We start from the raw sequence: 13,807 nt of genomic DNA on the forward strand, positions 1-13,807 counted from the left end.
CATAAATTATAATATATTTTATTTGATTACATATTTTTTTATCACCTACATAATACTATTTGTATCCAATTGTTTCATTACAAAATATATTATCTTTTTACAAAATTTATTACATGTACACAAATTTGAAATTGACTAGTAATCCTTTGGGATTGGCTATAAATTTGAGGTTTTAATTGGCAATTAATCAATTACAAAATTAATTTAATAAAGAATTCAAAATTTATCTCAATAGACTTCAAGTGGTAATGATTAGTGGGTTTTTTTATCTTAATTCTAGTATTTATAACTCATCCTATTTTTATATTACATATTCTTTTATACCTAAAAAATATATAAAACACAACTAAAATATAAAATAGCAAAATTTTCACAACGAAAAGCTTGAAAAGAACTTTATTGAATTATTAAGGCAATAAGTAGAAAGACGATCGATTTGTACTTTATTTGAAACTAACACATTATTAGTTAAAACTTAATATCTATCCCTTAAACAACAAGCTTGGAGAGGAAATTTTAATATAATTTCAAAGTGTGACTGGCTCAATCAGCACTGCAGTGATTGCATCCTTAATCGCTTTTCCAGTATATGTATAAGCATCTCCTTCCTTGTAAACCACATCCATTACCTTTGCAAGGTTTAGGCTACGATTTAAAACTTCTGTTGACATTTCTGTTGGTTTCAAAAGCTCTTGATTTATATCTTTCCAAGCATTCTCAACATGCTTGTTGAATACATCGTATGCCTCTTGTGCTGTTACGCCATATTCTTCCATGTAATAGTCGATTATTGACCAATCGTCTTCTTTCCTATGCTTGAACTGCAGCCGTAATAAAATCAAAATTATTCTATCATTTTATACCCTAAATTTTCTCAGTATATTAAACTTTATTTGTTTAGTGATGATAAATACCTTTGTTGACAATACTTCCTCACTAGTAACCCTAAAATGAAACTAGTTTTTTTCTTATTCTTCTATTAAGACTAAACATTTGATATATAAACATTAAACTTTGTTTGTTTCAAATCCATGATAAAAACGATTGTTAGATTTCATTACAAAGGATATATTATTATACCTTGTGTTCAGCAACATCGTCCATAAACCTACAAATAATTGTGGAAGCTTGAATGATCTTAGGGTCACTGGCTGCCCATTTAAAGGTCTCTGGTGTTACAATATCTCCCATGCCGATAAAAGATGTAATAGTAACCATGGCATAACCACAAGATGACAATGCATTAGTCTTAAATTCCTCGAATGATGCTTTGTAGTTTTGAAGAGTCCATTTAGCCTCCACAAGGTAGGATTGAGCAAGTCGTATCATGGCAACAAAATCTCAATAATTATCACTAATATCAAATCAATTTCTATAACAATATTTAAATAACTATATATTGTTATTCAAGTTAATTGTTTTTTCAAATCTAGAATTTAGCTAATATCTTATTTCTTTTGTACCAAATAAATGTTCGTCGGTATACATACTGCATTTTTTGCATATTCGACACGATATTGTCTCTTGTGCTCAGCCACCAGTTGCTCCATTTCTTCATAAACATCTAATAGTGCTTTATAGCTTAGTTTCATGTATTCTGGAAGTTGGTCTATGCATTTGATTTCCCACCTAAATCCAACTTCATCGTTATATTTCGATCATTCATCATATTATATATTTTAATGTTAATCTCTGATTAAAGAAACCTAACCTATTACAAAAAAATAATAATAAAGATATACCTCTCAATAGCACTTGTATAGGGAATGAGCTCATCATATGTTGCATATGAGTCATATGTATCATCTATAATACATGACATTGCAATCACTTTTGTCAACATCTTTCTGCCAAGTGAATATTGGGGCTCAAAGTAAGCTCCCAAGGCCCAAAAATAGCATTCAACCACTCTATCTCTTGCATATGACAGCTTTCTTTGAAAGTCTAAATCATTCCACCACCTAAAAAATCATATAAAAAAATTTATTAGCACAATGGATCCTCAAAAGGTTTAATTAGTTTCACATTCATGTTGTCGATGAGTAAACTATTAGATTCTTGATTCAAATTGGCAACCTCAAATTTTAAAATATATATAACTAAAATGAAAAAGGTGAAAAAGATGAACCCAAGGTTCATGTCGTCACTTTTAACTAGTACTTTTTAAGACGTTTAAGATTCAAATATTAGCATTTGCAACTCGTCTCCTATACTGAGGATGATGCCTCCTATAAATTCAACCCCTCCAAAAAAATTAAAAAAGATGAAAAAGAAAAAATGGGTGAAAAAGATTCCAAAACATACCTACAAATCTCACTTAGCTCTTTCCTATGCAAAAGTTGTAACATGTTGAAACCGATCTTAGCAAACTCCAACAAAGCCTTATGATGGGACTCAATATCTTGGTATACTGAAAGATAGTGCCTTGCCTCAACCCTTGGCAAGCCTCTTCGAATTGATTGTTTCAAAGCATGAGAAACCTGTTCGGACAAAGGATAGTCCAAAGATGCTACTGCAAGGCTTAAATGGTTGGTGGTGAAAGAAATTGTTTCATCCAATATATCTTCCCCATGAACCCTCAAATAGGAAGCTTCGTAAAGTTCCAACAACCCTCGAACATCGCTTGTCACAGATGACTTGAAATTCCCTTGCTCGTCTTTAAACTTGTTGAATACCTCTGAGATGAAATTACCCAAAACGAAATATCGTTATCAAACATTCCATTCTATTATATACTCGAGAAACTTAAAAACATTATGTTGTTGTTCCAATAATTACCGCACGAAACATTGAATCCATGCTCTCGGAGTAATCGGAATCGAAGAGATGTAGTGTAGAGGTCATTCTCGACATCATTGTCGTTATGGTAGATGTTCTCTAGTTCATCTTCGATCTCTTTCGTGAAATGGCAACTCACACCTAGTCTTTGGACTGAATCAATGAAGGCTAACTTTTGGGTTGAATTAGCCATTGGTGCCACAATCATCTTCCTCACTTCTTCTTTCAATTGTTGGTGACGTTTTTCAGTTTCAGCATCAATATTCTGCTCAAAATAATGAAACTTTTATTCATTTTGAATCACTAAATAATTAAACAAATAATATGTTAAGATTTTAAATATCAATATGGTCATATGTATGCATACCTTGTCGGGACAGTTGTGGAAGAAATCTCCCCAAATGCTAGGCGGAAAATCGGCTTTGGGACGCATTTCATCCTTATTGGAAGAAAGGGGTGATGAAGAAGGAATTTCAGAAACTTGTGAAGCCATTTCGATTGATCAAAATCAAATATTGAAAAGCTTAGTTTGCTGCCTTTTTTTATTTGCTCTTGAAATTTGGCACAGAATTTGTGAGGATAAGAGTGCAATTGTTGCATGTATTTATAGGTTGGAACAAGGACTAAGCAACGTAACTTGTTTGAATTTGTGAGGATAAGAGTGCAACAAATTCTTTGAATTTGGCACAGAAGTTATGCTTAGTCCTTGTTGCATGTATTTAATTAAATGGATAAGAGTGCAAACGTTGTGGATTAGGTACCAGTTTGGCAATGCTTTTGAAAAGTGTTTTTGAAAAATGCTGTGGAAAAGTACTTTTGAGTAGTGCTTTTAAAAAGTTTGGTTTAAAATTCGAATGTTTAGTATTATTGTCAAAAGTACTTTTGAAAAATAAAATGTCTATTTTAGACATGTTATTATCAAGTAACAAATATGCATTTAAATAAAATTTAAATTAGTTAATATTATTATATTTTAGTAAGAATATAAAAATTATTATAATTTGTTGTTAATATTTTAATATATGAAATATAAATTTTAAATATTTTAAGTAATAAATATTAATTACTTATAAAATTTAATTAGAATATATAAACTACATTTTAAATATTTAAATATAACCATTAAATATTTGTAATTAGTATTTTAAAAATATTTTTACTTTTAATTAATGATTTTAACACATTTGTAATTAAGCACCAAGAAAAAAAAAGGGAAAATACTATGTTATTAGAGGGGTGAAAAGTAATTAAGTACTAAAAGTACTTTTCGGAGAATAAAAGCTAAAAATTTTAACTTCTCCTTTTCAGAAGTGCTTTTGAAAAGCACTTTTGAAAAGCCAAAAATTTCAGTCAAAAGCAGTTTATTCTGCACAACTTTTCTTCCAAAAGTGCTTTTGGAGCTAGAAGAGCTTTTTTTAAGACAGAAGAACAGGCCCTAAATCAGTTCATGATGAAGTTATGCTGCAGGAGAATTTTTGGTGGATTACTTTAAATCCAAACTTGCTGCTTCTTTTTGGAGGCCCCCTCCACATGGTTGGTTAAAGTTCAATCTGTATGGGATTGTGAAAGAAGAAAAAGCAGGGTGCAGAGGTGTTTTGAGAGATATGGAGGGTGTCGCAAGAGCACTATTTTCTCACACTGTAGCAGCAAATGTTGCTGAGGTGGCTGAGATTGGCGCGGTGAAGGTTGCTCTAGAAATTTTTTTTAGCTATGAATTGGAAGACTGATGACTCTTTATTTATTGAAATAGGTTCTTAATATCTTTTCAATTTTTAAAAAGATTAAATTAAAATTAATTGTATCATTTTGAGGAGATCAAAAATGTATTTTATCATTTATTAATTTCAAATTATATATATTAAAGGGCTAAAATTTAATTTCATATTTAATTTCAAATATATATTAAATGTTAAAAAATATCAATATAATTGTTCAAAATTACATCAAAAGAAAGAGAAAAGTCAAATATTCAGTCATTTCAAAAAACAAAAGCATTATTTTTGTATTTGATTTTTAGTTTCGTTAAATTTGGATTGAGTGTCAAACTGCCCTTGCTTAAATGTTAGAAAATATCAATCTAATGTTAGAAAATATATAAAAATTTTAACGTTTGTTAATTTTGTTAATTTGGATTAAACCCAAGGCGTAATGAGACAACCGAATGATGAAATCTTGCCACATAAGAAACTTTCTCTTTTCCTAACTCTATTTATTTTTATATTCCTCATTTAAATTTCTGCAATTTATTTAATTTCGTAATTTCAATTCACTTCAAATTCTATTTTTATTTTTTCCATATTCTTAATTTTATTTTTTATGTTTCAGGAACGCAGGTTTTCTTGGCCAAGAAATTGTCCAGGATTTCAAGAAACGAGCATTTGTACAATCCGGTCCCTAAGGATTCGACCCTACTTCGCCTTTACTATTATTTTTACTATTATTTTTACTATTTTACAGGGAATAGGATATTTTTTGTGCTCTCAATGACACATCATAAATTATTTGTGATATCGTTTATCATCCAAATTTGTCAAAAATTAATTTATTTGATTAAAAATAAATTTAATTTGATTATTTAGTGACAATCAAAAAGAGTTACAGAAGAAAAACTTTTGGACATTAGTAAAGGCATGCAATAAACCCATAATCCAATGCCACATATGATTTGAATCCACGTTTTCATATATATATATATATATATATATATATATATATATTGACATAAGAATTGAACGTCAATAATGGTAAAAAATCGTAAAAAGAAGAAAGAAGAATAGAACGCATAGGTTTTACGTGGAAACCTTTTCAAGAAAAACCACGTTGAAACTCTTTCGAGAAAAATCACGGGGAGAGGAAAAGAAAATTCACTAATGTCGAATTCGAATGATGATCCAAGAGGATTTTCAACCACATCTATTTATAGGTTAAAAAAGCCTAATTCTAATTAATGTAAAATATATTATGCTAATAAATGCTAAATATATTATACTACTAAATCTTTTAGAAAGAAAATATATTTTGTTTAATTTGACTTGCAAGTAAGTGTCACTGGCTTAGATTTTTCCCACACAATCCGTGCGGCCTTAGGCATCGCTCCAAAAACACCTAAGTCAGCCTAACTCGCAACAATTGATGATTCAACAGAACCCCTCTAAGGCATCCACGAAGAACAGCGAAAGAACAAAAAGAGAAAGAACTCAAAAGATGAACAAGCCATAGAAAAGCAAGAACACTTAGAGAGAAAGTTTGAGTAAATGCTCTCAAATTTCTATTAATCACTGAATGAATTACAATGAGGGGGAGAGGCCTCTATTTATAGTTTAGCCTCTCCAAAATCAACAGTACCGATCAAAGTACATCAATGGCTAAGATTAAAAGCTATCTACAAATCAAATCCCTAATATTATAGAATCGTATCTTCTAAAGATTACATTTAATATCTAGGATTACATATCTTTGAAGACCACATTCCATATTTTCCAAGCTTTGTAGATAGGCTTTCAATCTCTCCAAGCAAAGGGCCAATCTGATTGGGCCAAATGACCTCCTTTGAACACGATGGATCGCACAAGTGCGTCATGGTTGCAGGCTCCCATGCACAACCCATGACATTCTCCCCCACCTATTCTAACGACGCCCTCATCACGTCCTTCTCATGGAACTGGTCTATCTTTCCTTGGAACTGCCATACTCGCTTCACTGTAGGGAAGTCTCTTCCATCGAACTAAGTATTCATGCCGCAGCTGATGATACTTTCATCTGATCTCACGATCTACCTCGATGCTTTTGACTTCACGATCGTAAGAGACCTTTACCCCTATTGGTGCTCGTTCGGACTTGCCTTGATTTAGATCCTCTTGATCCCTATAGAATGGCTTAAGGATTCTTACGTGAAACACTGGGTGAACTTTAAGCTTTGCTAGCAACTCAACCGTGTAGGCCACCTTGCCTACTCTCTTCATAACTCGAAACAACCCCTCATACCTTCGCACAATCCCCTTATGCAAAGTCGTATGTTGCAAAATCAAGTGTAGTTTAGCAAGGACTGAATCACCCACTGGAAATTCCACATCCCTTCTATTCTAATCAATCCACTTCTTGTTGCGCTTACTTGCCTTTTTAAAGTAAGCTCTACCCAAGTCATTCTTCTCTTGCCAATCCTCCGCAAATCTATAAGCTACTGGATTCGGTCTAGTATAACGGGTCACAACAGCGTTGGGTGTAAGTGGATGTTGGCCCGTCACTATCTCGAAAGGACTTTGATTCATGGCCCCACTTCGCTGCAAGTAGTATGAAAATTGGGCGCCATATCAATAAAAAAAAAAGTTACTTTGATAAAAAAAGTTTCGATAAAAAAAGCTACTCAAAATTTACTTCTTATTTTTAAAAATTTATTTTGCTATATATTATATTGAGATGTTTTTTATTACAATTCAACATTTCAAGGGGGGAAAAGAGCACATTGATCATATTTTGAGGCGTACATAAAAAAGTACTTGACTTGAAAATTGATATATGAGACCATACGATGTGTACGGTTGATAAGAAAATAGTGACCAAAAAGAGAAAATAGTTATCCACGTGCATGGCTGTATTTCGGTTGGAATAGAGTGTTGAAAAGAATGGGAAAGTTATAATGTGGATACTTGTATTATAAACTAAATAGCAAATTAATTCCTTAATTATAAAAGTGAGCAATTTAGTCCCTTTGCATTTAATTTAACCTTAAACGTAGAGGTGAAGTTAGAAACTTTTTCTGGAGGCTCGGAATTTAGTTGTATATGTTTATGAGAGCTAAAATACAATATCACTATTTTAATAACTTATATCTTTACAATTTTAAAAAGATTAAATTAAATTTGTATAATTTTGAGGGGTCAAAATGTATTTTTATCATTTATTAATTTCAAATTTTATATATATTAAACGGCTAAAATTTAATTTCATATTTAATTTAAAATATATATATTAAATGTAAGAAAATATCAATGTAATGTTTCAAAATGACATGAAAGGAAAGAGAAGTCAAATATTCAGTCATTTCAAAAACAAAAGCATTACTTTAGTATTTGATTTTTAGTTTCTTTTAGTCATTAAATTTGGATTGATTGTCAAACCCCCTTGCTTAAATGTTAAAAAATATCAATGTAATTGTTCAAAATTACATCAAAAGAAAGAGAAAAGTCAAATATTCAGTCATTTCAAAAAACAAAAGCATTATTTTTCTATTTGATTTTTAGTTTCATTAAATTTGGATTGAGTGTCAAACTACCCTTGCTCAAATGCTAGAAAATATCAATGTAATGTTAGAAAATATATGAAAATATTAATGTTTGTTAATTTTGTTGATGTGGCATCTATGTGGTAGTTTATGTGTATGCACATTAGTAATTAATAATTTTTTAAAAATAAAATATTTTTCTATTTTTAAAAATATTTTTTCCATCCATTTTGAAGTAATTTGATAAACAATACAAGTTCAAAGACTAAAAGAGACAAAAATTAAATGAAAAAACTAAAATAATATCTTTTTATAAAATTAAAGAATCAAATAAATCATTATTACAATATTATTTAAAGAATGATTAAAATTATTTAATTAATACCTATAACATGTACAAAACATTTATTATCTTTAACGTAGAGGGAAGTTAGAAATTTTTTTGAGGGGCCGAATTAAGTTGTATATTTTTATGAGAGTTAAAATATAATTGCACTATTTTAATAGCTTATATCTTTACAATTTTAAAGGATTAAATTAAAATTTTATCACTTGAAGAATCAAAGTATAATTTTATCATTTATTAATTTAAAATTATATAAATTTAAAACAGTACGACTACCAAAATATGTATTTTTCACATCACTTTAAAATATGTTAAATCATCACATTTTACATTTAACTTCACCATCATTTATAATTTTATATATTTATTTCCAAATTTAATGTAAATAACTAAATTGCTAATTTTAATAAAAGAAAAATTAATTTACCCTAAAAGGAATCATTCAACTTAATGAATTGCCTTATGCTTATAAATAAAAGAGATACTTGAATAGACTTTTGTTCATAGGTTGGATTGAGTCACATTATAGCCCAAAATTTTTTATAAGGCAATATCTGTCTTCCTCTTTAATGGAATTCTCAAATTCAACCTGACATGAGCTCACATATATCCCCTCAATCCATGTGTTAAAGATACTAAAGTGGTGTGTAGGGTTGGGTGGGCATTTTATACCCCACGTGGTGTGTTGGATGGTTAGAGCCTATACATAGAGGATGGGGTAGGATTATGCATATCTGTATATGTACGACTCTATTATGATTCTGATTCTGTAATAGATTTATATTTGTATATGTTCTGCCATTCAACTAAATTTGAATTTGTATTTTTGTATGCATTACACACTGAGTTATAAAAACTCACCCTCTGTTTGTTTGTTACTTTCAGGTAACCCTCAGACTTAGCGGGTCAGTGCGACAGGAGTTCGGATATGCCACGATTTCGTAAAACATTAACTACATGAATTTACTTATTTGAAAATCTGGTTTTGAGAGTTTTGTAATTTTGAGACTTTCTAGACATTTGAATTTTAATTTGTGATATCTTGAATGATGTTAGATAAAACAATTTACGAAAACAACCCTTTTATGAAATCAATCGTTTTCGAGAAAACAAACTCGAATTTTCAAAATATAATGACTTAAGAACTTCCGTCACAAATTATTTGATTTATTTGAAAATGTGGATCCTTGTATTATAAACTAAAGAGAAACTTACTTCTTTAATTATAAAATTAAGCAATTTATTCCCTTGGCATTTAATTTAACTTTGAAGGCTAAACAATATTTTAGTTTCTTTTCAATCAAAAAAAAAAATTAGTTTCTTTGTCGTTTCAAGCGACAAGAGAGAAAGGGATTTCAGGCCTGCGTTCTTTTAGTTTCTTTGTTGTTTCATGCTTTGCTATTTATTTTATTGTTTTATCATTTGCTTTATTTAGTTCTTAAAAGTATTGTTTAGGTGGCTACCTGTTGGTTTACAGCTGTTAGTTTTCTTTTTTCTAGGCTTGTAACTGAATAATTATTTTCTCCCATCAATACAGGATCAGCTGATTAAATAAAAAAATATAATTACTTATTTGGCCCCTTAATTTTATAAAAAAATTATTTTAGCTCTTTATTTATTTTTTTACTTTTTTTTAACCCTTGAATTTGCATTGATTGTCAAATCACCTCAAAATAAATGAAAAAGTTAACATCTGTTAACTTTACTGACATGATATCTATATAATAGTCCATTATTTTATAATTAAATCGAGTTTAATTGAATTTCAGTTTAAATTAATTGGCTCAAATCTTATCGTGACACCATTATTTTTAATCTTATTTTATAATACTCAATCTCATTATTACAAGAATTAATCTTGTAACTACTTAATAACACGTCACTAAAATAATCAAATAAAATAAATGAAATAAAATTTTCATTGCATTCATAAAATTTCTCAACTACTCATATTACTAAACACTAAATGATTAACAAAGAGAAAATTTCAAATCATAGTTAGATATACATTGGCGACATGAATTGGATATACCTTGGAAGAAAAACACTATAAGACATCGGAAACATTAATTGAAATATACATAAAACAAATTTAAATTTCACTTAATTCGAGTTTTAAATAAGCTTAGGTTTTAGGTTATTTTTAGATTTCAAGTAAGATCATTTAGAATCGATTTCTTTTAAGTTGATGATAATTTAAATTTGGATCAATTTGAGTTTAAATTGTTAACATTTTATAATTAGGCGAGTTTAGATTTAAATTCATTAGGTCAAATTTTGAGTTCAGATAAAAAAACTATTAAAATTTATTTTTTATTTATATATATAGAGATATTTCTGATTACAAATAAACATTTCAAGGGGAAAAAAAAAGAAGAAGCACATTGATCATATTTTGTGTTGAAAATTGATATCTGAGAACCAGACAATGTTTAGGGTTGAGTGCAATCATTTGTTCATAATATAGAAATCTAAGATTTGCGGGGTTTGAGTTTTTGGCATCCACGTGCATGACTGAATTTTTGGTATATTTTATTTTAGTCTTATCATGATGGACCGTACGAGATTACTGAGAATTTGACCAGTGTCGTACGGATCTTTCTGCTTTGAAAATTAATATATAAGACTTAGAGACTGTTGAAAAGTCCTTTGGATCATCAAAAAATAACTACTCCCCTACTTTTTCTCATATTCTTTTATCAATAATTATTATTTTTAAAAATTTATTAATTAATTTTTAAATATTTTATCTTCATAGTCCCCAGCAATAACAATGAGATAGGGCGAGTCAAATTTTCTTTTTACCTATTTTTATCACAACTCGATACTCTATTGTCATACTGTGACCTCTAAAAAAAAATTAAATCAACTCTAAATTCAGCCTTGAAAATTAATAGAAAACTCAATTCTGACCTAATTAGATTCGAGTTTTTTTTCATTCCCATGTTGTATCACTTCAAAGCAATCTATTGATATGGATTTATCTTATAAATGAATACAGGATGCAAAATTAAAACAAAATTATCAATGGAGAGTTCATATATATATATGCATGTTTGTTAAATTATATTATCCTTGAAGAGTTCTTATATATATATATATATATATATATATATATATATATGCACATTTATTATTATATTTAAGCTTTTAATTAAAAAACACAATTAAATAGATGTTGGAATTTAAACATTATGTGAGTTGCAATGATAATGTTAAGATTTTGAAAATTTTAAAATCTCAAGTTTAAGTCTTATTCTATATAAATATGTGAGTGCTCCTCCATATTTATATTTATTATATTTAATTGTTGAGTTATTCAATTTATAGTTGTTAAATTAATTATTTAAACTGTTAATATAAGTATAGGAGCAACAAAGAAGGGGCCAACAGAGGGCCGACACCTTAAAATTGGAAATTTAAAATTTGATTTCTAAGAGTGATAAAATTATAATTTAATCATTTAAAATTTTATAATTATATTTTAATCCTCATAAAATTATACAACTTAATTCAAGCCTTAAATTAATTTTTAAGCTTTTCCGCTATATTAATATAATTATAACTTAAAAACCTAAATAATTACTAGAAAAGTTAACAAAGAGCAAACTAGATGTAATTTTATTTCAAATCATAGTCACTATCTTGAGATATACATTGGCGACATTAATTGGATACATTGGCGACATTAATTGGATATACCTTGAAGAAAACTTTTCACCAACTAATACTTTATATCTTTGCAATTTTAAAGATTAAATTAAAATTTTTATTTTAAAAAGCTAAAGTACAATTTTATCATTTATTAATTTAAAATTATATACAATTTAAAAACTAAAATTATTTATTTTTCACATCACTTTAAAATATGTTAATTCATCACATTTTTACATTTAACTTCACCCTCATTTATAATTTTACATATTTACTTCAAAATTAAATGTAAATAACTAAATTTCAAATTTTAATAATAGAAAAATTAAATTTCCCCTAGAAAGGAATCATTCATCCTAATGAATTGCCTTAGGCTTATAAACAAGCTTTTGTACACGAGTTGGATTGAGTCGCACAATAACCTAAAATTTTTTATAAGATAATATTTGTCTTCCTTTCTGGTGGATTTCTCACATCCAACCAGATATGAACCCATATATATCCCCTCAAGCCATGTAGGATAGATTTAAAATCATATTAATAAAGAAACCAATGAAAATTGCCATTACTTCTTACATTAATATGTCGGGTATCAAGAATTTGAACCAGAAATCCATGGAATATGGAGGAACTTCCATTTCATCATACCCCTCCAATAGTTTGTGTATTAACAACAAATGATTATTGAAAGTTCATGGTTGTTCAACATTTGACTCTATCAATATCAATCATAATAAAACTTGAAAAGGAAACATAATCCTAGCACCCTTAATAGTTGTAATAACCCAAATTTACCCGGGCCTTAAAATCAAGAATAAAAAATAAATAAATAAATGTTTATTTATGAAACAGTCCATTAATAAAGCCCGTTTATAAAAGCCCAAAGTTCGGGTATCTTTGAAGCCCACAATCCCTACACCCGGTTATAACCCAGTAAGCCTACCACTACCCAGTATCCGTTACACCCAAGCCCAAATACACGAGCCAGACCCAAACTAGTGAGGCCCAATGCCTAAACTAAATCTGGAAACCTTAGGTTTTCCAGAAGCTTCGCGCCACAACAGACACGCCTCTTCACCTCACCCCTTAACTCTGGCCCCGAGTCATGCCGTTTCATCTCGCGTCGATCCAGCTACACACCATCAGCGCCGTGACTCCAACACCACATCGCGCCATAATCGACGCATCCTCCATCGAGATTTCTTCACTCACCTGCAAAAGGAAACAAAAGGAATAGTACCAACAATATATGGCAAGAAATCGAGCAAACAAAAAGATACCAAAGATTTGTATTGTAAAAAGCCTATAAAGGCCGGATATCAAACAATGTAGGGGGATCTTTTTATCTTTTTTTTTTTGGCATATAAAAATAGAGATTCAATAAAAAAGGGCATTTTTCATACAAAAAGAGGGAACTACAGTCAATCGAGAACACAAAGGTGATTTATATATATATATATATATATATATATAAAAACAAAAAAAAGGAAACGTACCATTCTGACTCGCGTTGGAAAAAGGAAATTTTCTAGTTTTCGATCGCCGTATATGGCGGTGTAGACGAGGACGAGTGAGCGCGTACAAACCCCTGGACAGAGGCACGATGGCACTCCGGGAACTCACCCCAGGCCTTCGTTCAAAGGATTCTTCTTCGTTTTTTTGAAACAGAGTGCAAAAATGATTTTAAATCTTAACATTTGGCTTATATAGCCCTAACGAAATGGTGCCGTTTTGGTTTAACTCAATAAGCATAAAACGACGTCATTTCAAGGCCTCAAGATCCGCGTGTTGACCCGTAACCCGGGGAA

General features: G+C 29.6%; 1 protein-coding gene and 1 long non-coding RNA gene across 2 annotated transcripts in view; both read right to left on the bottom strand.

Moving 5' to 3' along the window:
- The window catches only part of LOC128292795 (uncharacterized), a 56,216-nt gene that overhangs the window by 26,626 nt on the left and 15,783 nt on the right, over positions 1–13,807 (bottom strand). The gene's annotated exons all lie outside the window — the stretch shown is intronic.
- On the bottom strand, positions 368–3,350 carry LOC108451158 ((+)-delta-cadinene synthase isozyme XC14-like). The gene is made up of 7 exons (XM_017748889.2): positions 3,146–3,350; positions 2,779–3,043; positions 2,305–2,677; positions 1,743–1,961; positions 1,487–1,629; positions 1,081–1,340; positions 368–821 (listed from the first exon to the last, which is right to left on the bottom strand). The coding sequence occupies exons 1-7, from the start codon at positions 3,269–3,271 to the stop codon at positions 528–530; spliced, it is 1,680 nt and encodes a 559-aa protein (XP_017604378.1). The 5' UTR covers positions 3,272–3,350; the 3' UTR covers positions 368–527.

This window comes from Gossypium arboreum, chromosome 5, assembly GCF_025698485.1.
Source record: "Gossypium arboreum isolate Shixiya-1 chromosome 5, ASM2569848v2, whole genome shotgun sequence".
Lineage (NCBI taxonomy): Eukaryota > Viridiplantae > Streptophyta > Magnoliopsida > Malvales > Malvaceae > Gossypium > Gossypium arboreum.